Consider the following 26,148-nt stretch of genomic DNA (forward strand, 5'->3'; position numbering starts at 1 on the left):
ACGGACAGGAAACGCCATCAGCATCAAACTACAGAGTTAGCCGAGTGTCGAAGCGTTAGGCGTAAACCGCTCAGGTGAGTTGTTTACGCTCATGAGCGAGAGGCAAATTATGTCTCTGGGTCTTTGTTGTCCATTTGAAATCATTTTAACCACATTCAGGCCAACAACAGCTCCAACACACATAAAAGGAAATAGTTTGACTTCTGATTATTATAAATATTGATCCTTCATTTCTCAAGTGAATCTCTCGGCACCTGTGAAGCCAGTAAATGTCAGCAGTAGTATTTCTGTTTGCATTTCCTTTCTCTATCAAACACAGGAAATAAATCAAACGTCTCGTACAGGTTTGCCGGCGAGCAGCGCGAAGATGCGCAGCCGTTCTTCGGGCAGGTAGCAGTCGGTCTGCATGCGGTTCCAGTCGGCCAGCTGGAGGGCCAGCAGGTCCCGGCAGTACTGAGAGCCCATGGCCTGAGACAGCAACAGGGACAGACGGTGGTCTCCTGGGGACAAACAGCTGCGCGTTAGCAGGTCATTCTTGTGACTGATGCACAGATGCATGCTTTTACGGCACGTCTACCAGGTGCAAACATTACTTTGTGGAGCATTTAATCCATCTATTTATTTTTCATAAAAACCCTGAGTCTAGTTTGATATTTTCTGACTCTGCAGCAGAACCAAACCAGGCTAAAGAGCTTTGACAATGAAATCTGTTCGGCTTCTCTGCGCCATAAACCAGCTCTCGTCTTTCTGTCTGCAGTTTCTACCACCAGTTTCAAACCTCCCGCTCCTCACCTTCCTTCTGTGCGAGTCGACACGCCTCACTGATGCGGTTTCCCGTCAGGTAGCTGAAGATGGCCTCTGTGTGGCGACCCTTCCCCGCCAGCGCCACCTCCTCCTCCACCCTGCAGGTGGCTCCGCGGGACAGCCAGGCCGAGAAGGTCCGCCTCCTCTCCAGCTGCTGCTCATACTCGCTGTGCGTCTCGACGTCCGGCTCCTGATCTGCGGGGCCCAGCCGGCCCCACAAGGCCTCACACAAGGTCCAGACCTCGGCCCAATGAGCCAGGAGGGCTGGAGGGAGAGAAATGGCAGAGTTATGTCTCTTGTAGTGTTAAAAAGGTGGGAATTGAGATCCCAGGAAGTCAAAATCTGCTTCAGTTTCTCAAACTTGTGTTTCTGTTCCGCGTCCTGAACGCCGCGTCACTTACGGTCTGCGTCACCCTGCTGGTGGTTCAGTTCGGTGATCCACTCGGCGTACTCGTGCAGCGCCGCCACGCCGGCCTGCGGTCGAACCAGAGGGCAGGCGGAGGCATCTGTGGTGTCGACAGTGCTGTGCTTCAGACAGATCTCCAGGGGGCGCTGAAGCACCGCCTGGCTCTCCTCCTCCTCCTCCTCCTCACTGATCTTCACTGCTGGAGGCTCCAGACCCACCAGCTGCTCCAACACCACCTTATAGGGGCTCTCAGTCAGCCTGCAGGAGACGGCAGCTCAGCTTAGAACCAGAAACCATGTTTCCTTTTGTGTGTCCGATTTATGTTCACATGTAAACGGATCACACTTTGTGATTATTTGTGTCCCGATACACTTTGTAGTTATTATTTATGTTATCTATTAAACTGTAATAGTAACTGCAGTGTTCTAGTTTTCTTTTAAGGACTTTTCACATGAGATTTGAACCGCCTTAATGTGTGGATTGTACATCTTTCACATATCTGATCTGTGGTTTTACCTGTGGTAGAAACATCTGTGACAGCTGACTTCACCCCCCAAAAAAATCCTTTAGATAAACAGTTATACAACTTTCATACATTTCCACGAGGGACATTATCACAGATTTGTGCAGATCTATCACGTGACGTCCAAACAGTCAAGAACAAACAGTTTTCAGTCTATGACAGATAAAACGTTATTGAGAAGGCACAACGAAAACAAAAAGTTGTTTTTTCTCTAATAAAAATGTTTTCTTGGCTGAATAATCCCAGCATGACCGTTATATTTTGTAATGTGCAGTCCAATCCATGATTATGTAAAACTGCAGGTGTGTGTGTCTTACGGTTTGCTCCTGGCAGGTTTCGGCAGGAAGCTGAAGTCGGTTTTGGCGATCGGTTCTTGGTGGTCGAGGTTTTTGGCCAGCGGTGAGCTCAGCAGGTGGCCGCAGTGTGCCAGCGTCCAGCCGGGACCCCACCCCACCCGAAAGGAACGGCCCGCAAACAGCCCAGCGTCCATCAACAAACTCCCCTGCAAAACGACGACGGCACAAAACAATTATCACTTTGGAGAAATGTTCCAGGGGTGGGGAGTCTTTCCACAACATCTGAGTGAAGCAGCGATTACAGAACAGCATGTCTGAATGTTTATGATTATGAATGTTAATTCATGCTAAATGTATTTTTCTCAAGAGGAGGAGGAAGATTTGATGCATTTTATTCGCTTCGTCTGCCGTTACATTTCCATTAAACTGTTGTGCAACTTCAGAAAACCGCTGCTAAACGAATCAGTGCACGTTTCCGTCCACGTGAATATATAGTCTCGTATTCAGTAATGACACACGGCGAAATCGTAGTTACCTGGATGTAACTCCAGGTATATAAGCACATGTGTTGTCCACCGTCACTATATCACAAAGTGCACGAATGTAGAGCGAACTCTGACTGGAAAGCGACATCTTTGTTCCTTTCTGGATTTCTTTGTCTGCGTCGTTGCTGATGCGGGTCTGTGAAGCCCAGCCAGACATCATACGTATATAAAACAAACCGAGTACCAACCTTCCCCCGAGTGACCGACTCTTTGAGGGGGACGGGGCCGCCCAGCCGCCGGACGCCCACCGTCCTGACCGAAGGCTCTGGAGTTGGGGGGGGGAGCAGGAAGGATGAGGGGCCCGGCCCGGCCCAGTGCAGCGGCCGGGAGGGTTCGGCGGCTGCCGGAGACGCCCGGGACAGAGGAGGGCGGGGAGAGTCCGACAGCTGGGAGAGGAGGCCAGAGGTAAAACGAGCCTGAAGGAGACCACCCACTGCAGACAGACAGAGAGAGACAGATTTGTTTCATGTATTTTCTCATCGTCAAGCAACAGTTTTGGTGATGAATTTATTGTTTAAGTCATTTATCAATGAAACAAAAGCCAAACATTCTCTGGTTTCAGCTTCTCCAATATGAGGATTTGCTGCTTTTCTCAGTTTTAAGTCACAGTAAACTGAACCTCTTTGGGTTTTGGACTGCTGGTTGGACAAAATAAGACATCTGAAGACGTCACCTTGGACTCTGGGGAACTGATTTTTCACTGTTAAGATGAATCAATAGTGAAGCTAATCATTAGTTGCAGCCCTAAAATAAAGTACATTTGAACTCAAGGAAGAGAGAGACAGAAAATGACTCTTAAAATCAAAAAATCCCTTCACCCCTTTGACAGATATGACAACAAGTTCAATACTGACTGATAGAAACATCAAGAATTGGAGTGATTCTTAAACGTTTCTGCAGAAAAGAGTAGTTTCATGCCCCCCCCACCCCCACTGTACAATAACTTATAATGTTATTGAAATAAGATGAACCGCACAGTTTCTTTCCGCTGTGGAAATCAAAGTGTTTTTAGTCACGAAGCTCGAGAGCAAATAGATTTCTTCATATATTCTTCAGTTTTTTAGTAACATGTTTGATTGATGATAACAAAGTTTTTCTTTTGGTCCGAGTCAAAAACATGTTCATCTCGATTACTTTAGACATTGTTTCGTTTTGCTGGATAAATCTCGTTAAAAAAAGGTTCTGTATACGAGATTCTGAGCATTAACGTAGCAGCAAACAACTATTTGCTATGTAAAGATATAACGCCGTCCTGAGCAGTGCGTTGTCATCGCAGCCTCTCTGTGCCTTGTTTTGGTGAAACTGCTGGCTGTGAGCAGAGCGATGTAACGGCGGTTTCTTTTCTCATCTAACTCCGTGAATTAATGGTTTATTTCGACCAAACCGGAGCTGGTGACTGTTGGTGAACAGTGGAAAGACTAACATAATCCCTTATGAACCTTCACGTAGTCTGAGATCTTCGGGCAGGGGTCTCCTGTCTGTTCCTGAGTCCAGGATGAAAACTAAGGGGGACAGAGCTTTGGCCATCAGGGCCCCGAGGCTCTGGAACAACCTGCCCGAAGACATCAGGCTGTCTGAGTCAGAGTCTTCGTTTAAGTCTCGTCTCAAAACACATTTTTATCTGAAAGCAGATCCTGATTTTACCTGAACTGTTTATTTTATTGCTTTTCTGTATTTCATGTGTTTTATTTCTTTATATTTCGTCATTCACTGTGTTATTTTATTTTTCTTGTTGTGAAGCACTTTGTTTTGATAAGTGCTCTATGAATAAAGTTTTATTATTATTACAACAAAGACGGTTTTGGTGAGTTTTATTTAGTTTCTGTCCAGTTTGAATGAGCTGTGTTTTACGATGATCTGCGAGGTACAATTACTGTTTTTTTCAGTGGAGTCTGGTGCAGCGTAGCGCCCATTTGTTTTGGTCCTAGATGCTGGTGCTGTAGTGCCACATTTAGTGGCAGTGAATGTCGCCCACAGCTCCTTTAAAGGTTTTTGCTAGCACCAGATTCTTAAATTCAACTATTTTTTCAGTATAGTTTCAGTAAAAGATTTGTGGTGCAGCAAGAAATGTTGTGATGAGAATGATGCCGCCAGAGTTCAGGTGGCATCCAGGACTGAATTATAGCTGAGTCTGCAAGTCACCAACATTTCTGATGATTGATTATTTGAGTCACTGGGAAGCAAAGACAACAAAGATTCTCTCTTGTGTTTGGGTTTTCTGACTGTTGGTTGGGAAACTTAATGTTGGTCGATTAATCACAAAAGGTAACTGTCAGATTAATCAATGAGCTGCAGCCCTTGAGTCAACACAGAGTTCAGAGGAAACGCTGAGAGCGAGTTGTCTGAACGCAGCATTAAAGCAGCAGAGCATGAAGTGGACTTGCTGCACCCTTCAGCACTGAGCTCAACCCCCAACTGCCCTGAATAACTAAAGGCTCCAAAAACAAAGAGGAAGTGGACGGAGGTCCGTGTTTCCTACCGGAGTGTCGGCTCTGAGCTCCCGGCACGACGAGGCGAGGGGATGAGACGTTAGCGGCAACCTTCATCGCTCCCGGATCCTGGAACATGTCGCTCTCCTCCTCGTCCTCAGCAAACAGAGACGCCTTCATGATCTGCCGACAAAACACGAGATTCGACGGTTTTATTCCGGCGGCAGTGTGACGAAGCGATGCACTTCCTGTTTGTGGGCGAGGACTGCAGCTCTACCTGGAGGGTGTGCGGGTTGATCCCCAGCGAGGACGCTATGTTGCTGGACGCGGAGACGCCGTCGTGCTCCGCAGGGATCAAACCTCCGAGCTTCCCGCCCGTCGTGTCCATCTCCCCCGCCAGCAGGTCGCTGTCATCCTCTCCTCCCAGCATGCTCTCTGTCGGGAAGCTCTGGGTGATGTCGGCCATGTCGCTGTCTAACTCCGCCACGCCGCCCGGGTGATCCACGCCAACAGTGGACTGAAGACACACACACACACAGTAAGAATGGGCTTAATGTTGGAGGTCAGGCAGACCAACTTAAACGCAGTTAGGTTGAACATCAATGACTTAACGTCTTTTCCAGCTCGTTCTTTATTAAAACAATCTGAGGTTTCATATTCATAGAATCTATGAACGACCCTTTGTCATTTTCGCCTGCCTCGCCGCTCCCTGGACAGTTTTTATGGCTCCAGGAGTCCGACAGTTGATAGAGGTCGGGTGTTTTATTATTAAAATACTTCCGTTTGTGTTCCGACAACATTAAAAACTACAAAATTAAAAGAGTTTAGCTCTGCTCAGCACAGTAAGTGAACTCCTCACTGGAAGTCAAAATGGAAACAAAACACAACTCAGGACTCAGGACACCAATCCTCCAACCAGCACAGCTTTTACTGTAACTTATTACCACAAAGAGAAGCTGTTCTTCACACAAACTTCACAGACCAAAGATTAAATGTCATCTTCATTAACTTTATTGGTTTCTTTCAATAATTGCATAATGTGAAAAATAGTACAATTTGTGTCACACATCTTAAAAAGCAGGTTAGCGTCTAAAATGTTTACCCGCTAAAGAAGTCTGACAGTTAAAGTTTATGTCATGTTCAACATCAAGTTTAGTATAGTTGCTGTTTATCAGAAAACACAAGAAGCGCATTATAATATACTAATATAATAAACACCATGAATATGAATTCCTTAAGAACACAAACCTGAAACACAACAAACGTCTGATCAGATAATGATTAGTAGTGAAAATACTTTTTCTTTGCTGGACTCGGCATTGAGACATTTTCTACTGTTAAGTTACAATGTAAGAACATTTCCCAACAGGTACATACTGTGTGTGTGTGTGTGTGTGTGTGTGTGTTAAACCTAACAGCTCAAAGTTATAAACTGCGTTTCCTCGGGTTCATTCAGCAGAGACGCAGAGCACGAAAACTACACTGTCAGTTTTATTGTTATTTAAGAAACGTTCACCCGTCGCACTCTTGATATTTAAGATTCACTTAGTGATGATAATAATAATAATAATAATAAAATAATAAAAAAACCTGTCCAAAGACCAATTTCAGCTCAACAACTGGCACCAAAACAAGCTCGAGATGTGGAAATAAGACTCAAACCAGCACCGTAATAAAGCCACTTGTCCCAACATTTAGTCCATCTTCTCTCTCGCTGACCGATATCGCCTCCGCCTCGGTGTGAACACGTTCTGTTTCAACTGCAGACGCCAAAACTGATGTTTGGCTATTAGTTTAAGTCATTTTTAAGCAAAATGCCCACAAATATACTGCTTCCTACCAGTTAAATGAGAGGATTTGCTGCTTCTCTCTCTTTTATACGACTGTAAGCCGATTATCTTTGGGTTTAGACGTCATCTTTAGTTCTGGGTAATAATAAACGTCACGCCAACAACAAGAACAGAAAATAAATCCTGCAGTGTGTCCGTCTCTGTTGGCTCCTTCAGGTTTCTGTGCGCCCTCTGTCTCGATTATCTCAGTTCGATGTTTTCCGGCTCACGTACAGCTCGCACGTCGTTCAGTTTGACGATATTCTGACACCGATTAGCTTAAAAAGACTCTAATAAACTCAGAAACAGCTTCCACCTTTGCAACCTCAGTTCTCTGTGAAAACATTAAATATTTCAGTTGACTTGTTGACTAATTCATACAAAACTGATCGCAATTGGGTTGGTGCTCGTTAAAAAAAAAAAAAAAAAAAAAGCTCCTATCCATAAATGAATGAATAAATGAAATATAAAAACTTGTGGAAAACTCAGGATACTTGCTTTGGGATTAGCGTAGTGCACGAAAACACTGAAATCTAGAGAATATTTAATGTTGTCAGAAAGGATAGAAAGTGTCGTTGCAGATGAAGCTTTCATGTTTTTGCAGCTGCATCGATTCTCTTAACTCAAATTAAAAATGACCTGCTGCCACCAAACAGCTGGATACAAGCAGAAGTTTGAGTGAAACGCTCCTTTAATCATCTCAGGTGTGTCAGTGAGGATGATGATGATGATGATGATGAGTGTTGATGGGCGCAGGCTGCTCTACCTGAGCCTGTGGCGCCGCCTGCTGCTGGGAGGAGTGAAGTGCCTGCTGCAGCCTGGAGGGAGGAAGGATCATCATCGTCTTCAGCTTCTTGGGGTCGGTTTTGGGCGGGACGTCCTCCTCCTCGTCAGAGTCCTGGAGGCCATATTTGGAGAAATGGGCCACCTGAGAGAGGGAGGGAGGAGTCAGTTACACCTGAGAACTACATGACCGTGATACACCTGAGCAGGTCGTCGAAGAACAGCTACATCTGAGACTCGTCATGGCTTCCCTTGTTTTCGTCTTCCAGGTTTGACTTTCCAACAGTGTGGCTCACAAATGGGAAGCTCCGACTTCCATGTTGGAGTTTGGAAAGTCGAACACACAAACAATCAACACAGTCGCTGGCGCTCGATATTCACTGCGACGGATGAATGGATTCGTGGCCAGCGGGTCAGAAATCTACTTGCCCGAAGTCAGTTTTTACTTGCCCCTATGCAACCGGTTTTATTTATTAGCGGTTATGAAATAACAACAAAAACTGAAGTTAACCGTCATGTTTGATCTTTATAAATAAATGAATCAGAAAAGGTCGGCGTGTCACAGATGCAAAGCAATAAACATTCTTGCATATCGAACACGGTTTATTGCACTCGCAGTAACGAGCGCCGTTGTCGTCAACTGGAGTAATCTCCACCCGTCTGATCAGCTGACTGCGCGCGGCGTGCGAGCTCAGCCCGTCTTTAATGGTTTAGCCCCGGGGCCCGTTCAATACCGGGTTTCAGTACACCTCCCGATCGGTACGGGCAACTCTCAGAGACCACCACTTCCATCATTCTTTTTTGCTAGATTTACTCGCCCAACGTGGCATTTTACTTGCATTACTGACACAAAGACCCTTTGATCTGTTTTTTTTTTTAAAGAATTATGACCGGGACCCATACTGAGCAGGACATTTTAAAGTTGAAAAATCTTCCAAACAATGTAATGGGGACACTGTTTCAAGCCTAATGTTGCAATTTCTTATTACTTATTGGCCGACATACACACGGACACCGACAGACCTGCAGTCAGCGGATGTCGGCCGAGCTCCGGGGTCCTTCAGCTTCATCGATCATGTCAGCCAAAGTAAAAATACAACTTTAGGCGACACAAGACGATGGACTTATCAGATGTAAACCACCTAAGGTTCATTTTTCCAAAAACCTGCGAGAGCAGCAGCAACTGACCTCGAACACCCAGGATCCGGTCTCAGGTCTGTACTCCAGGAAACGGGCTCCCTGTTTGCGCGAGGCTTTCTCCAGCCGACCCTCGTAGTTCATCTCAGCCAGACGCTCGGGGCTCCTGATCTGAGTGCAGGTCGTCTTGTCGTTTGGCCAAACGCCGTCCAGAGTCACCTCTGCCCGCCTGCAACCAAACGGGACCAGATTACCAACATATAACCAGGCAGCCTGAGGCCATTTTCCCTGCAGACTACCCAATGACTCAACTATTACAAAACATTTTCTCATGACACACTGATTTCAGAGTCCCTTGCTTCTCTTGGTCTCCCCCGTCACTCACCTGTTAAGCCCCTCCCCCTCTGGCGGCTTGTTTTTGTCGTCCGGGTACACGATGACCTCTTTGCGTCTGAAGTGGACAATCTCGTCGAGGTTCAGCCCCGTCACGTTCACCTCGCCGGGGAAGAAGATGGAGCCGTAGCCTGCGAGGGCCAATCAGAAAAATCATACGCGTCGAGAACCCGAAGCAGGTAAACTGGAGTTGATCTCTTTTTAACGAGCTGATGTGTTTGCGTGCGAATAAAACGCTGCTCATAAAAGAATCATAAGGCGTCAGTTTCAAGGAGCTTAAATATCATTAAAAGTTTGATTTGAGGTGGTAATGCCGCTACTGGGAAAAAGAAATTAAATGTAAGCGGCGTTACCTTTCCTGCCAACAGTGAAGTTCTCCACCACGCACTCTCCGTTTTCGTCCACCATCTCAGCCAGATCCTCCATAGACGGGATGGTGTAATATCCGACGCGGTTCAGAACGATGCCTGAAAAACAGGAAACAGTATGTGATGCATTTATTCTGCAGCCCGTCAGGAACAATCAGGGTCGTTTTTAAACATAAATACAATTTCTGACTGGAGGTATTGCTGCGTATTTCGTCCTCTCAACGTTATTGTTCCAGTAAAGGAAATCTTAACACGTCTTTTTTTCCACTAAAGGAACTGAACGACCCACGAATGACGGTGTAGTCATTGTCTCTGGCTCTGCTGTTGTTTCCAGGGTTAGATTTAAGACTTTAATTTCAGTAGTAAGTAAGTAAGTAATTAGCGGCATTAAGCAATAACTTACAGGCGAATGAACACAAATAGTTTGTGTTCTTAATGATTTAATTTACTTACTTGCGCCGAGCAAATGAAATCGCGTTCGAAACATCCAATCTGAGGAGAAGCTGCAGTGCGTGCAGAGGTCAGGCTCATCTATGAAACCGGAGCTAAGCTAGCTTTCATTTCCTGCGGGCGTTGTCGACGCAGCACAAGCGGACCGAGTTTGACAGGTTGCGTCACAAAGAAACCGTCGGAAGAGAATCACGAATGGAAGGATTATCTGCTGCCTTTTCATTTTTACTAGTTAATGTTAGCTAGCTATAGGCCGCCGCTCAAAGGCTACCGGCAGCTACAGCGGCAACTTTTAAGGTGGAATGTTTTCTTGCATGTTAGGTTAGCCGTGAATCAGTCGACGCACCTTAAATGTCAATGTGACAACTTTGATCGTTCCCTCTGTTTGTACTGGTTCTCTTGCATGACGTACGCTGTGCAACATCAGAAAATAACGATTCATGAAATCCTACTTCCCATGTCTCGGCATTTTTAAAGACTTTTGAAAGATAGATTCAAGACATTTTAATACCAATTAAGGCCTTATTTTTAGTGAGTGAGCAAGCAAACAAGCAAGTCAATCAGTCAGCCCCCCCCCCAAAACAGTTTCCAGCAACACGTTTTCAAACTATCAGGGAGCTGACTGACAGTGATATGACAGGTTAACATGTTTGGTGTAAAGGATCCCACAGAGGCTGACCGCGGTGTGAAAGTGTTTGCGTCTGACCTGCTGGGTGAGGAGACTGTTGGGACTCCTGCTGCTCCTCCTCTCTCTCCTCCTGCAGAGACTCCTCCCCCAGAGACGCTGACACGTCCTCGCTGCTCAGCTGAGGATAAAAAACAAAGTAAAAATCACACCGGAACATTAAAAAAAAAGACACAATCTGACAATACATGCACTGTGAACTTGGTTGGAAGTTGGGACATTTGAGCCCATCCCTGTGTGTTATTAGAGCAGCGTGGCTCCTTTAAGGAGCAGGGCAGTGCGTCGTGAGTGTGCGGGCGAGCGAGCGAGAGAGAGAGAGTGGTTGCACTCAGAGCAGACAGGTGTTGGCGATCGGAGCAGAGGGACAGGTGAGCAGTGAAGTTGTCTAGTGGCAGTAAACGTAGGTTACATTTTGCCCATGAATAAACGCTGCAGCTCCTCAATACCCAAAACGTTCCCGTGTCTTTGTTCCCAGCTGCTGGTAAAAGTGAAGGCGGTCAAAGTGAAGTCTTCCCGGCGCTTCACGACCACGGTCCGAAAGCTGCAGCAGGAACGGTTAACACTCCGCTTAAGTTACCTCATTAAGCCGATCGCATGATTCAAGAAAATATTTTAAATACTAGTCATAGACTCTTATTAGCTTTTTACTCGCAAAGCTTTTATTGCACTTTCAGTACACAAGATTTTACTCGCCGGGGGGGGGCTTCAAACTTCAGGATTTAAACTGACGTCCGCTTTCTTCATCTACAAGGACATTCGGACCTTCTAGATTCTTCCTACTGAGTCTTTATTTTTACGTTTCTGACTACAAACTATCTGCCGAGTGTGAAAACTTGGCCACAGCATCTACAGGTTTTCTAAGCTGACGATACAAACTCGTCTCAGTGTTCGTATCAAAATATTTGAATATCTCGACTCTGAACAGAATATTAAAATAGATGTCAACGCTCCCGGTGCTGTCTCACTGTCCTCCATGCAAATGCTGCCTCTGTTTATCAAACGGTCACCAGTTACGCGCTTTTGGGAACCAACATTGTAACCTGAACAAAAAAAAGGTCCAGATGAGATTTGAGGCTGCTGACCTCCAGCCCGTTCCTGGCCGGTTTGTGCATGTTGAGGTCGCAGATGGTGTCCTGCAGGCTGGTCTGGGCGCGCCCGTGAGGGATCGGCTTGGCGATGGGGTTGACGTAGAACTGGGTGACCTCCGGGTCGTCGTCTGCCCGGCTGCTGGGGCCCGGCACCTCCCTCAGCTCCTCCTCCTCCTCCATATGACTGCAGACAGGGAAGGGGGGGGAGGCACTGCGTAATTAAAACATTATCCACAGTATTCAAATTATCATACAACTAATCAACAAACACATTTGACAATTAAGAAAAATACTTATTTGAATTAATCCATTATGGTACCAGGAAACCCATGAAATGTTTGATTCTTATGAAGGAAAACAATAAATTGTTTTCCATGAAAGAATCAAAGTGTCAAAAATGCACATGGACGTTTTCTTAAAAAGTGAGGTAGTTGTGCCGTCTCTGTTTAAATCCCCCTCCACGTTTTAAAATGAGTTTGTGTCCATATAGCGGGTTTTTTCCTGAGCGCCGTTGTCTTTACTCAACCGTTCCCGGCGAGGAGAGATGCGGCCGCCCGAGCAATTCGAGCCGAACATCTCCTCACTTTTCAGAAAGGCGCTGGTGTCGTCTCCGTCGCTCCTTTTCAGGCAACCAATCGTATGTTAGATGGGACGGGACTCGTAACCAAGAAGCGTGCGTCTACCCTGAGCTTTATGATGGTCAGACAGAAACTATCATAACAGAGACTCATTTGTAGGAGCAGATCGGCCGGACGCTGAATGTTGCTGGTGAGTTTATCCGCCTCGCGCGTTGTTAGCTTGTTGTTAGCTGTGCTCTGTTATCGTAGCGTTTTTTCTATATGGACACGAGCCCTAACAGAGCCTGAAGCGTCACTACTGTTGCTATGGTTACCTGCAGTTTAACATGACTTGAGCACTGATTTCGAACAGCAGTTATACTGGTTGACCAGAGCTGTTTGACGTGAAACACATGTATGATTTTAACAGACACCAGACAGCCAATCACAAAGCAGAGATCTCTGTGTGTGCGTGTGCGTTTAGACCTGTGTCCGTTCTGCGGATACTCCGAAGGTGAGGCGAGGTCGTCTGTCTCTTTGTTGATTGGACTGCTGTACTGACTGCTGTTCAGGTTCTTCAGCACAAGTTTCTTGATGCTCTTCCTGTGGACAAAACGCAGTTCAGTGGGGCTTTATCGTCACGGGAAACAGACGTTAACGTTGCCAAAGCAAGTGTGAAATAAAAACATGAACAGAAGAAACGTGCTGTTAAGATATACATAACATAAACATTAGACAAAACACTTGTACTGTGACGCTGCTGTCAAACACTAGGACTGTATTTGAGTGAAAGTTATTGCACTTTGTTTTTGAAGTGATGAAACGTCAGTTAAGCACCTGCTGCAGGTGAACATGTTAGATTTACCACGTGATCTCACAAAAGCACTTTCATACTCAAACAGACACCGTTGCCATGGCGATCGGGTGGGTACCTGGGTACGAAGGCTCCGTTGGTGAGCGAGGGCTCGTCATCATCCAGGCCGTCGAAGAGCTGCGACTTGGAGGCCCCCGATGACGTCAGCGCTTTGGGGCGGACTCTGGTCGCAGGTCGAGGGGTCAGCTTGTAGTGAGTGGGAGTGGTCAGAGCCTTCTGGGCCGTCGGATTGGTTGGTTTCAGACGCTGTCAGAACACAGACAAGTTGTGATTGGATACTCAAAATGTTTTGGTGCTTTGGCCACAAAATCAGCACAACTGTGTATTTTATACCTTTGTTTAAATCTTAATGTAGGTTTCTAAGAAATGGTGCATTTGTAAAGCCTCAGTTTTGTTTTTTTGTCTACCATTTGACCATGACACATTTGTCAACATGATGTCAACCTTCAGCGAGCATCTTGATTAAATGAAGGTCACGTGCATTGCAGGCTGATCTGTCTTAAAATGTGCAAACGTCAACAAAAAGCACAAGAGCAGCCGTCACAGCTACTGAAGACAAATTACAACAGAAACACGGTGACTAAACCAGCAGACTGCAGTTACGTCACGCTCACCTCCTCTTTCTTCTTGGGGTCCGACAGCTGATTTCTGAACAGCGGCGAGTCTCCGTACGGCGAGTACGCCAGGCCGCTGAGCTGCTGCTGAAGCATGGCCTGCTGAGCGGCCGCCGCGCTCGGATCTGTGAGCGCTGGAGGAGAGACAACAACAATCAACAAGCAACGCAAATAACGTCACGGCTCCACCTCCACTGGGAGAGAAAGGTCAAACATACCACAAACGCTGCGGCTACAGTCAAAATGAAACAAAGAGATGATGTCGTTTGATTTGACGGGAGAACAGGGACGGTTTTAAAATACGGGCTGGTTTTAATGGTTGGAGTTTAAATTCCCACCAGCTGGTGCAAAAACACTTTTCCAGGAAGGAGAAGGAATAGCACACAGGTGCATGGTATGATAGCTGGGATGAGCTAAAAAAAGGTCAAATCATTTTTCTTTTCATGTGACATTAAAAGGTGAAGAGACGTCTGTGACTCCGGCTGCTGCTTTGTTCAGAGTAAAAACGGTGAAAAGTTAAGATTGTGCCGTGAACGCTGATGACCAACATGCATCAGTAACTTCATCCGTTAGTGTCCAGCTGCTCACCGACGGGTTGCTGTGGAGCTCCAAAGCCCAGGGTGCTGGCTCCGCTGTTGAATCCAGTCGCTCCGAACGTTCCCATCGTTCCCAGCGTGGCGCCCAGTTTGTTCTGGTTATTCCCAAACAGAGACATCTGTCCTGTGCCCACTGCTGAACACACATACAGTAATGTATTAATATATCTGTGAGGACTGTCTCGCAGTCACTCCTCAGCCTGTACTTTGTTTTGGCGGTGTTACTGCTTGATTGACAGGTACCTGCCTACTGCAGTCAGCCTTGGAGGCAGGTTAACTAATAGTTGATTGACAGAAAACTGATCAGGTAATTGTTGAACTCGTTTATCCAGGAAAAATGCAAACTTTTTGTTGCTTCCAGCTTCCCCAATGTGAGGATGTACCTCTTTTCTGTTTTACATCGTTGTAAATTGATTATTTTTGCATTTTGGACTGTTGGTCGGGCAAAATTAACAACTTCTCCTTTCACCATTTATACACTAAATGATTAATCACCAAAAAAAAAAAAAAAAAAAAAAAAAAGAGAATAAAAATTAAAACAGCCCTAAAAGAAACCCAGGGTTTTGTCGAGGAAACCTGTTCGCACAGTTGGTAACCTTTCTGAACAGGCCGTTTGTTCAGTGTTTGAATGGTCAACATGTGTTTCCACGTGGACTCCGTCATTACTGTAACTGTATGCAACTGTATGCCTCTAAAATTCACCTCGCGTTCTGTCTGAACTCAAAGTCAATGGAAAGACTTAGACGAGTTCGATTTGCGCTTATTCCCGTGCTTTATGACTACAAACGTACAGAGACGAGAGGAAAAAGAAGCGAGCGTCTGTGCAGACGGGACTGTCCAGTAGCTGTTGCGGAGAATCAGCGCAGACTGGCGTGAAAACATTCGCTTTGCTTTCTGTCTGACTGCACCTCATGAAGCTGCAGGCCAGTGTCTGAAAACTGACACCAGGGATTAACCCACGAGAGTCGGTACGTGGTCTAACATAAGATGAAAACACTTTTTTATTTGTCTAATTATAAACGCTTTGTGATTTTGTTTTTTAAACATCTGATCTTTTTATTCTTAGCCCCGTGTTTAGAACTAATCAGTCTAACTTTAGGTGTGGGGGTCATAATCGGCCACTCACAGAGACACTGATCAAAGAGAAATAGATGAATTAAACGATACTAGTTGATTAATCGAAGCAACATTAAATTTGAAATATTATTCAAGACTAAGAAAATCAAAGGGTTAACCAATCAGGTTAGTTAAAGTTTGTTAAAATAATAATGGCTACTTTTGTGCAACTATTCGATATTTACCGCCGTGCACTTGTTTGCTCATTTGTATCTTTGTTTGTTTATTTTTCATTTTCTTCTTTATTATATTTCAAAATACTGTGTGTATGTGTTTCTTCTGTTTTGTTTTACATGTGTAACTATGTCCGTATTCCTCCTGGAGTGGTCAAGTCTAAAGAAGTCAAAGTAGGGCCACAACTAACGATTATTTTCGATTAGTTATCGATTAGTCTATAAAACGCCAGAGAAAAAGGGAAAAATGTCGCTCACAACCTCCTAAAGCCCACGATGTATTCAAACAGCTCGTTTTGGCCAACCAAAGGTCCAAAACCCAAGCTGGAAGCTGGAACCAGAGAATGTTTGATATTTTTGCTTGATAAATGATTTAAAACGATTATTATTTCGATTATCAAAATAGTTGCAGATTAATTTTCTTATTTTTCTTATCGCACACATCCTGATTTTAGCCCTGTATCGTCATTTAATCCTTCCTGATGTCAAGGTTCGTCCAGTACCTGTTCCGAAGCTGGTTCCCAGTCCAGTCCCCAGTCCTCCAGTGGCCGGCTTGTTCCCAAACAGACTCCCTGCAGCGGGGTTTGCACCAAAACCTGCACCGAGCGAAAAACCAAAAAGTTAAACGGTAATGTAGCCTGCTGCTGCGATGACCTTGAGCCTAAGTATTTCCCTTTGCTGCGTTATAAATCAACACGCCATCCGTCTCCGCCCCGAACACCGGCAGACTTACCGAAGGTGGAGGTGTTGGTTCCAGCGCCCAGCGCGAGGGCGGGCTTGTTGCCAAACAGCCCGGTGCCGGTGCCGGTGCCAAAGGACGGGGCGCTGGTGGTGGTGGTGCCAAACCCGGCCGTCTTATTACCGAATAAACTCTGCTGTAATAGACAACACGCACACACGTTAACATTAACATGACATCCACTCAGTGACTCATCACATCAGTGGGCGTGTGAGAAGTACTGGGTCAGACTAACGTAACCTCCACTAGGTTACGTTCTAAAATAAATAACCATGAACCAGCAGCAGAAAGTCGCTGTGCAGAGGGGCGTTCTGCTTTTACAGTCTAGCTGCCGCGACTCCCTCTGGTCAAAGTGAGGTCATTAAAAGGTCACAAGTTATAAAATGCTCCTTTAAAATACCAACAGCAAAGTTTTCTAATTGGACACTGACGCTGCGTTACCTCGAGTACACATGCATATAAACGTTTACCACCACCACGTCAGGAACATGTTCATGACCGCAGCAGCAGTGAGCAGTTTCCACTTTTTTGTTCTATCTGACAAATGATAATATTTTTGGTAATTCTGTCTGACATTGATAACGTCTCCAGCAGTGAAACTGGGACTGAAATGTTATTTAGAACTACAACAATATAGCTTTTATAACTAAACGTGACTCAAACACCTGCAGACTCTGAAAAGGAGATACGCTCAGATTTTTGACACTGAAATTTAGAAAACGTGGAACATTAACTGGCACGACATTTTCACGTAAGTGAATCCTGTCACACTGTCTCCTCAGCTGACAACTACTGTCAGAAAAGTAGATTAAGTGTATTTATTAACTCTGTGTTAATCTATTAAGATGAAGTTCCTGTTCTGATGCTGACTCAAACTGACTGATTGGGAACCCCACATTTGTCCCATTTCAAATCATCCCTGGTTTGTACCTGTGTGGCGACGTTCCCAAATCCAGTGTTAGTTTGGCCGAACAGCCCGGTGGCCGTCCCAAAGCCGGTGGCGGTGCTCGTCTGAGCAGCGCCGAACAACCCCCCCGCCGGCTGAGCCGCCGCCGTGTTCCCAAACAAACCCTGAATCACAGGAGAGGACCGGTGTGACAAAACATCCTCAAGACTCAGACTGAGGAGTCAGTGAGTTTTAAAACAGTTACGAAGTGACAACATGCTGCATTAATACTGAAGATCTTTGATCTAAAGAAATATTTTCATCTTTTTTCTACTCCTGAGGAGTCAGACTCACGAACGCACTGTTTTGAGTGCAGCTTGAAATGGTGTTCGGACTCTGAGCTTATTACTGGATTGGGGGGAAAACTTGAAAATCTTGCTTCTCTGTCGATTAGGGAATTTAGCAATTTATCCATATTTTTAAAATCCAGCAGGTCAAGGCTAATCTCACAGTTTACCAATCTGTTTGTGTCAAAGCTGTGATGATGTTTACCGTCTGTGAATTTTGTATCATCCAGCTGTAATTCATCTTTGTTTGCACATTTTCTTTACTCATATATTACTGCTGTTTTTCCAGCACAATTTCAAGCTGCACAGTGACGTAAACAGGACGTCCGTGAGCGTCTGACGCTGAATTTATACTGTAGATTTTCCCAAGACTTGTAGACACTTAAGCTACCAAAGTGCTAGTTAGCAAAGAGGAACAAAAATGATTCCCACCATGCTGCTGGTGTTGGTCTGTCCCATAGTGTTGGTGTTGCCGAAGGAGAAGCCGGTGCTCTGTGTGGTGGTGGCCTGACCGAACGGCTTGAAGAGGCTGCCGGCTTGTTGCGGGGGCTGCTGGCCGAACAGACCGCCTGCCGTCGTGCCGAAACTGCCGGCAGCTGCTAGAGAGAGGGCAAACACACAGCGTGTTGCTCCACCAGCTCTAATTAACACACTCATTTTTGGGTGACATGTAAAGTGATTTTGCAACACATTGGTAACTAAAACAGAACCCGAGAGGTTGCGAGTCGCCCTCAGATGTTTGAGCTGACTCGGGATCAGGAGAACGTCAACACTGCGGCGAGACGATGAGCCCCGCCTGAAGACAAATAAGCAGCTCCTGTTTCATTTCCACTCACTTGCTGGTCCGAAGGTGCTCTTGTTCTGTCCGAAGGAGAAGCTGGCGTTGGGAGCGGAGGAGCCGAACAGGCCGGTGGTGGCACTGGACGTGGCCGTGGCCGGTCCAAAGAGACTGCCCGTCCCCGCAGCCATCGGGTTGGTCGGGCCCTTCCTGCCCGCCTGGTAGTCCTCCAGCCTCAACTCCTGCAGGGGGACACGTGAGAGAAATGGAAAAACTGAGAGAACGCAACAAGTATTGGGTCGTGATCTTAAAAAAAAAAAAAAAAAAAAAAAAACAACCATGAACTTTTCAACAAACTTTAGTCCAGTTTCAACAGACAGCTCGGAAGAAAAAGTATAAATAATATGTAATTTGTTAAGCTGTGAGTAGAGGAAAAGTACGCTAGCCGCTAATTTATGCAGTGTAACACGCCATAGGCTTAAACTAATAACGGTGACTAGCAAAAAACAATTGTTTTGTCTATGAACCTTGACTATGCCCCCCACTCGACTGACGAAGGTTCAGTCAAGTCACGCCAATTAACTCTTTCTAAAAATTTGATGTTGCACACATTTCCCCGACAGAGACGCGTGAATCCCTGCGTGTCGGCCTACGAACTCACCTCCAGGGATTTGTTCTCATACTCCTTCATGGCTGTGATGCACTGGTGCTTGGTGTTGATGCTCGTGGTCACGCCTGCTTTCACCATTGTGTCACTTCCTGTTGGAGGCTGGGGGGGGGGGAACGTATGAAGTGTAAAATGTACAAACATGCTCAAGTGTCTTGGTCTCTGTTTGACTGTTTACACATTTCAGGGTCAAAATTTTTTCATTTTGTCTATTATTTCCACAGTTTGTTGACCAGTTCGAGCATTTTTTCGTTAAAAAACACAGCTCCATACTACATACTCACTGCATACAGGCTGTACTTTATACTAATCTCTAGAAATCCACCAGAAATCAACATACTAACTATTTTATACTGACAGAAAATCACACAAGTGCTGTCACTCGTCAAACTGCGACTTTAGATTGCAACTGCCAATTAAACTTCAAATAAATGTGCAGTATTTTGTGTTTTCTGAGGTTCCTGGAGCTTCACCACCATCCACAACTAGTTATAACGTTTTCCAGCTGTGAGCAGCGCCTCCGTATATTGAGCATTGCATTGTGGGGGAATAGGGTCCATTGACAACACACTCAAAGCCCGTTTAGAGGTAGCATGTAGGATGAAACTGGGACGCAGCTACAGACAGCACTTCCCTTTACAGCAGGAAGTGAGCTCCTGCATCCCGTCGTGTGTCCACTGCACCTGAAGTACTCACGTTGAATTTTACAGTTGTTCCCGGCTGCTGCGCGGCGGAGAACCCCGAGCCTCCAAAAAGGGAGGCCGTTCCACCAAAAGGGTTGGAGGTGGTGTTGGTTGCCCCAAACAGCCCGCCACTGCTGGTGCTCGTCCCAAAGCCTGGAGGACACGGTGGGAGGGAGACTTCTTCAGGCCGTTCAGACGTTTCATTAGATAAACAAATCAAAGTGACAACTGGACTGAGCAGTTTGGAAATTGAACTGTAGCACTGGAGTACTGCAATTCAACATTGTTTACAAGTACACACTTATTAGAAATAATTTCCATATTTCAAGCATGAAGATGCTGCATTTGTGTGGTTTCATTTCATGCTTGTTAAATTAGTACTACTTTACTTTATATTCTCTGTATTTCTTATAATATCTTAGTTTCTGATCTTCACCTCTGTTCGTGGCTATTGTGATGGACCAAACAGTTTTTCCTCCTTACTGAACGGAGTTCAGAAAAAAAGTTTGAACTTAATAACAGTCAGCTCTTTTTGAGGTCCCTACTGGACAAATTCAGAAGCAGGTTTTCATCTAATCTGATAACACAAAACACACATGAGGTGTGAACTATACGCCAAAAACAGGGACATTAGGGGGGTTCTCACTTCCAAAAGAGGTGGGTTTGGCGGCACCGAAAGCATTGTTCTGCTGGGAGAAGAGCCCGCCGGCGGCGCCCGTTCCGGTGCTGCCGAACAGGCTGGTCGAAGTGCCGCTCGCCGCACCAAAACCGAAGCCGGTGCTGGTGGAGGAAGTTGCCGGCTGGCTGAATGTACTGGACCCAAACAGACCACCTGGAGGAAAGAAACGGGGACAGTATTTTTACATCTTTTAAAGCTAACTTATTTTCTATATAGATATAAATTTTTTTTGTTGCATGGAAATCATTGACCTGTCTTTAACAACTTGTTGTTGAATAAAGGTTTGAAAGATCTAAAAGCTCATTGAAGAGCGGATTCAGACACTCTGCAGGCAGAGGTCGTCTCAGCGTGTGAAACCACATTCCTCCAGACAGGAAGGGCTCACGTGTGCAGGACTGAGACACCGAACAGCTAAACAATACAAACGTCTGATTGCTTTTTACAAGAGCGAATGAGACAAGAGCTGACAAACCAGGTTTATTCTGTGTGGGACCAAACAGTCCTCCAGCGTTGCTGGTGGCCCCGAAGGCAGACGTCCCAAAGCCTCCTGTTGTCCCAAAACCTGCGTCTGCAGTTACAGAGGTCATGTGAGGAGAGGACGATATGACACATACTGATGCTTTTAAAAATCACCTGCTGAATAAAAACCTGGAAACTCTCCCAGACTGCATTTCACTAACAAGATTAGATCGAGATGTTTAGTTTGTTCGTCTCATCATGGACCGGATCGCTGACTCGTGTTAGGGCTGAATGATAAAACCAAACATCTACATCGCAGGAAAATGTCAGATTCACCTCAGAAAATATCAGGCATCGATGTGCTCTTTCATTTGCTCATTCCCAATATGTTCGTACTGATTAATGACAATATGAACAGACTTCTGGACTGAACTGCTGTGCGATTACTGGGCCGTACTTCTGTGGTTGTTGTAGGTATTCTGTTAAATTCAGGGTTTCACTCTATGAAATGAAATATTAAACCTCAACCTGCGTGATATTTGCTATTTCACACAGCAAATGCCGAGCGTTCAACGAGCACGGCTTCTGTTTGGACCATCATCTACTGAAGATGTGTCGGGATCCGGGCGGCTTACTACCTTTGACAAACAGTTTCCTGCAGGAAAACCTCAAATGATACGATATTCAGATAATTCATTTAGTCAAAGATTGCAAATATGTACATTTAGGTGCATAAGAATAAAGTCCGTAATTCTCAAAATTCTTCATTATTATTATTATTATTATTATTATGCAGCCCTAGTCACAGTGTGAAAACCTCCACACTTTTTGTAATGAATTTAACATAACTGTTCACCGCTTTCAACACTGTCACACGGTAAAAAAAACAATCTGCTCCATTAGCAATGATATTTGATGAATGATCATTTCAGCCATTACTGTGTAAATTTAGTCAGTTTGAACATTAGTTTGCTATGAACGCCCAGGAGTCAGAGAACGTAACTGACGGACAGGAAGACAGAAACTCGGGCTGGCACTGTTGTAGGTTTGAATCCCGGAGTTTAAATAATAAAAAAACCACTTACTTTGCTGACCAAAGGTCGATGAGGTGCCGAACCCCCCCGTCCCTCCACCAAAGGGAGTACCAAATGACTTGTTGAACATCTTGCCCTGCTAGCAGGACCGCATAAGTCTTCTGTTGGAGAGACAAACAAACATATCTACTTCAGAAACGGTTTAAATAGCTGCATTCCCATAGCAACGTCCCCTCTTTATATTCTGCAGCAGCGTTCCAAAACTGACAGAAAACACCAATGTGACAGGACAACATTTAGCCAAACGGCCCCTTTAGACACTACATAACGTCAGATTATAAACTTAACTTTAATCATACGAAGTTTTGTTATAAAGCCCATAAGAGAAGACAGAATCTAAATCTGACAGATTAAATCCCCAAACGAATAATTTAGGGGTTTTCTTTGCATATTTAAACATTTTTAACCTTAAAATGAACTCTAATTATTTGGTGAAAAATGAATCAGTTCAGTTACCGCTTTGAAGCAACAAATGGTACGTGTGAAAAAGGATGATTACATTTACAGAGGGTCACATTAAGTGGTGTAGGTGTCACCAGGTGTTGACCGAAGGGTCACCACTTCCTGTCACTTTCTACAAACTAAGTACAGGAGGAATCACTTTCTGTCTGTCTCAGTGACATCTCTCAGGTGGACTACACCTGAGAAGCAGTCTAAATCTTCCCGTCACCACAGATGCACGTCACTCTCTCCACACACACACACACACACACAAACACCTGTTGGACACTATACAACATATTAAAAGTAAAGTTTTCAAGAACCACAGACTTTATTCTCTTACAGCAGAGCTACTCCGCTGTCCAACACGTGTGACCGGATCTGCTGTAGCTGGAGGCCAACTTTAGACTAAGTGTGAAAGGTGCTGCTGTGCAAATCAGTGGATCTTCAGCACAACGTTTAAAACAGTGAAGGTAGGCTCCGCTGGCCTGAACTCTGGAGGCAGAGGACGGCAGCAGCCGAGCCTCTCTCGGGGGTCTGACTTCCAGCTCCACGTGCAGCTACCCGGGCTGTGCCGTTAGTCAGTCCCATTAATCCAGAATCCAACATTACTGCCGGCCCCTGCTATAGTTGGCTGAGTTTACACTAGCTGGAAAACCAGCCCGTCACGGAGCGAGTCAGAGCCAGACGAGACCAGTTATAAACCGCAAGTCAACACACGTAGCGACAGCTAGCATACTTTCCGCGTCAGCTAACGCCGTGTTAGCTCTACGAATTAACCGCACAAACCGAGCTATCAGCCAGTGAACTCTTCCTTACTAACTGACAGGGGAAGCGTTTAAGTCAATATGAACGCATACTACTATTGGACACTTACCGTGATACGGACAGTTGCTAGTTAGAAGTTAAATGCGTCAAGCTAATGTTAGCCAGCTAGCTCTCCCGCTAACTACTTAGCGTTGCTGCGTAAACGTTAGCAAAACAAAAGCAAAACAGACAAAGAACAATTGTTACTTTCACAAACATTTACCTTTAACAACGTTGTTGTGGACGTTCGGTTTCTTTATCGGCCTTCCTCCTACAATGTTACAGCTACGGAGTCCAAAATGTTTAACGATAAAAGTGTCTTTAACTAAACATCGGCATAGCCGGATAGCTTTGTCAACGAACGAGGAGGGAAAAGTGTCGAGCAGCAACCGTCATTACGCATTTTCACACGTCATGCGTCATGACGCAGACGTTGCGCGTACTGCACTGGAGCCTTCAGCTATTAATACAGAAACCAGAAACTCACACCTATTTATTGAATTACTGGTTAATTTCTTTAATTTTATTAAAAGCGGACATGTATTCATATTTAGAAGAATACACAGAAGCTGTACAAAAATAAAACAATAACGACAATTCACGTTATTAACGCCTCCAGCCTGCCTTGGGAGGGGTTTGACAGACAAATTAAAAATATAGATTCAAAGGTTTATTTGTCACATGCACAAGTAAAATGTGTGGTGTGCTCCTACCTATGTGCTAAAGGACTAGTGTGAACAATAAGAATTAGACACAAAGAAATATAAAACATATATATAAAAAGGAAAATGTACTTTTCTGAAATAACGCATGTGGAATTATGTAGCAAACAAAACAGTGTTAAACAAACCAAAATATGTTTTATATTTTAGATTCTTCAAAGTAGGCACCTTTTGCCTTGATGCACACTATTGCCATCATCTTAACCAGCTTCATGAAGTAGTCACCTGGAATGGTTTTCAATTAACAGGTGTGTCAAAAGTTAATTAGTGGAATTTCTTGCCTTCTTAATGCGTTTGAGAGCATCAGTTGTGTTGGTATACAGTAAATAGCCCTATTCACCCTCCGCGGGTGGTCTCATCCTTCGAGTTCGGGTCCTCTACCAGAGGCCTGGGAGCTTGAGGGTTCTGCGCAGTATCTTTGCTGTTCTGGACCGAGATGTCTGGTGTTCTTCCAGGGATCTGCTGTAGCCACTCCTCCAGTTTGGGGGTCACTGCCCCGAGTGCGCCGATGACCACGGGCACCACTGTTGCACTGACTAGGGTTACTGGAGTAGTAGCATTCCAACAGAGCCTTATTATCGCATCTCGCCCATCTCCGTCTTGTTCCAGTAGCCCATTTGTCGTCTCGATGCCCTGGTTCCCCAACACCTGACGCAGACCTTGTTTGGCCGGGCGACGTCTGAGCCAGCATGTCATATATTCCATTGTCACTCATCATCATGAGGTAGGCAGCAGCGTGAAGGGTCTTGCCTAAGGACCCACACTGGATGATGGGTCATTGCTCATTGCGCTCCGAGGGGGATTCGAACCCTTGTTCCCCCGTGTGAAAGTCCCCCCCCGTGTGAAAGTCCACACACACATATATATATATATATATATTTAACCTCTTTTCCCTGCTCGCTCTCTCTCTGTGCATCTGTGTGTGTGTGTGTGTGTGTCTATGTTTTGTGCCAACAACACAAACCAATGAATGGCTTCTGGCTTGAGAGATGCCCAGTGGCATGTGACTAAATGTCCTTTCCTATGGGGACCTGGTGGCGTGCACACACAGATACTTTCGCGGCAAATATTTCAGGAACACTTCCTCGTGGTCCTTCCACCACTGCGGGGGATCTGATTCACTGTCAGCGCCAATAGACTGCGAGTAGGCAGACTACTCCGTTTGATGCTACTCTCTGTGATGTTGTAGAGGATGTTGTTGCGCTATTGAAGAAGCTTCCGAGGGTTTTCTTTTTTGGTGGCTCTGATACTGTTGGTGCTTCGTGAGGCTGTGAAGCAGCTGAGTCAGCTGTGCCCTGGTCAGACAGCATTGCCTCCATCTCCGATATGGCTCTGCACTTGATTTCCTCCACCTTTACTCCTGCAATGTATGTTGTTTTGAACATGGGATCCACTAACGATGCCATGTCCAGCAGGTCATTGGTGGCAGGGTCAGCAAACTTTCCCCTCAGGTAATCCAGGATGGAGACTTTTATAGACAGGGTCAGTGCAATGTCATCCTCCTGAATCACAAAGATGCTGGAGTGGAAAGAGATGAAGCAGAGACCTTACATAACATACTGTGACGTAGTCATCACCTGATCACGTATCGGTGAATTCAACGAGGGGTTTTAGAGCCTTGTGCACTGACTCAAGGACTTCCAGGTCTTGCCAGGTCAGAACGAGATGCCGTGTTTTTGTGAAGATGCTCATAGCCTTCTTGCAAACAGCAACAAGGAAGAACAAAGAAAGTTCGGTAGTTGTGGAGAAGTGGGTCACATTTGCTAGCTGGTGGGCCAACTTCTCTCTCACTGAAATGTATAACTCTGGATCAAGAGTCTTAATGAGTTTTTTGAATCTACACTAACTGGGGCCATGTCTTTGGCGATGTAGTTGGTTACTGCGGCTGTGATTTCTTTCCATTTTGGACTTTTCTTGTCACGTGGGATTGATTTGGGAAAACGAAGAAACCAGAGTCATTTGCTTCTGGGCTGGTTCTGGTTGCATTGGCGGCATTTTATTTGGTTTGGGTGGAGATGTGGAGTTTCAGGCATTCTTCATTTTGCAGTGGGTATTTCAAATGGTGAAACTAATTTGTGGTACTGCTACCTTTTGGGGCAATGGTTTTGCTGCATATTTTGCAGATAATTGTCGTTTGTTACAACACCTTGTAATACCCAAACCACTGCCAGATGATGGAT

At 45.3% G+C, this 26,148-nt stretch overlaps 1 protein-coding gene across 6 annotated transcripts in view; it reads right to left on the reverse strand.

Annotated features, from left to right (window-relative positions):
* nup98 (nucleoporin 98 and 96 precursor) overlaps window positions 1-23,682 on the reverse strand; it is a 30,398-nt gene extending 6,716 nt beyond the window's left edge. The window contains exons 1-28 of one of the 6 annotated variants that reach the window (XM_044221261.1): window positions 23,470-23,682; window positions 21,990-22,099; window positions 20,918-21,013; window positions 20,413-20,598; window positions 19,780-19,943; window positions 19,078-19,185; window positions 18,475-18,658; window positions 18,071-18,237; window positions 17,336-17,476; window positions 16,400-16,541; window positions 16,170-16,262; window positions 14,370-14,513; window positions 13,782-13,915; window positions 13,226-13,413; window positions 12,780-12,896; window positions 11,731-11,920; window positions 10,670-10,769; window positions 9,499-9,612; window positions 9,138-9,276; window positions 8,804-8,981; window positions 7,599-7,760; window positions 5,281-5,520; window positions 5,054-5,186; window positions 2,763-3,007; window positions 2,051-2,235; window positions 1,206-1,468; window positions 793-1,068; window positions 343-500 (exon numbers count right to left, since the gene is read on the reverse strand). In XM_044221261.1, the coding sequence (XP_044077196.1) occupies window positions 343-500; window positions 793-1,068; window positions 1,206-1,468; window positions 2,051-2,235; window positions 2,763-3,007; window positions 5,054-5,186; window positions 5,281-5,520; window positions 7,599-7,760; window positions 8,804-8,981; window positions 9,138-9,276; window positions 9,499-9,612; window positions 10,670-10,769; window positions 11,731-11,920; window positions 12,780-12,896; window positions 13,226-13,413; window positions 13,782-13,915; window positions 14,370-14,513; window positions 16,170-16,262; window positions 16,400-16,541; window positions 17,336-17,476; window positions 18,071-18,237; window positions 18,475-18,658; window positions 19,078-19,185; window positions 19,780-19,943; window positions 20,413-20,598; window positions 20,918-21,013; window positions 21,990-22,068 (4,326 nt within the window). In that variant the 5' untranslated portion in view covers window positions 22,069-22,099; window positions 23,470-23,682. Of the gene's footprint in view, window positions 1-342; window positions 501-792; window positions 1,069-1,205; window positions 1,469-2,050; window positions 2,236-2,762; window positions 3,008-5,053; window positions 5,187-5,280; window positions 5,521-7,598; window positions 7,761-8,803; window positions 8,982-9,137; window positions 9,277-9,498; window positions 9,613-10,669; window positions 10,770-11,730; window positions 11,921-12,779; window positions 12,897-13,225; window positions 13,414-13,781; window positions 13,916-14,369; window positions 14,514-16,169; window positions 16,263-16,399; window positions 16,542-17,335; window positions 17,477-18,070; window positions 18,238-18,474; window positions 18,659-19,077; window positions 19,186-19,779; window positions 19,947-20,412; window positions 20,599-20,917; window positions 21,014-21,989; window positions 22,100-23,469 lie in introns of all 6 variants that reach the window. The other 5 variants (XM_044221260.1, XM_044221259.1, XM_044221265.1 and 2 more) reach the window with 5 other exon arrangements.
* Between the last annotated feature and the right edge of the window lie 2,466 nt (window positions 23,683-26,148).

This window comes from Siniperca chuatsi, linkage group LG14 (genome assembly GCF_020085105.1).
Source record: "Siniperca chuatsi isolate FFG_IHB_CAS linkage group LG14, ASM2008510v1, whole genome shotgun sequence".
Taxonomy (NCBI): domain Eukaryota; kingdom Metazoa; phylum Chordata; class Actinopteri; order Centrarchiformes; family Sinipercidae; genus Siniperca; species Siniperca chuatsi.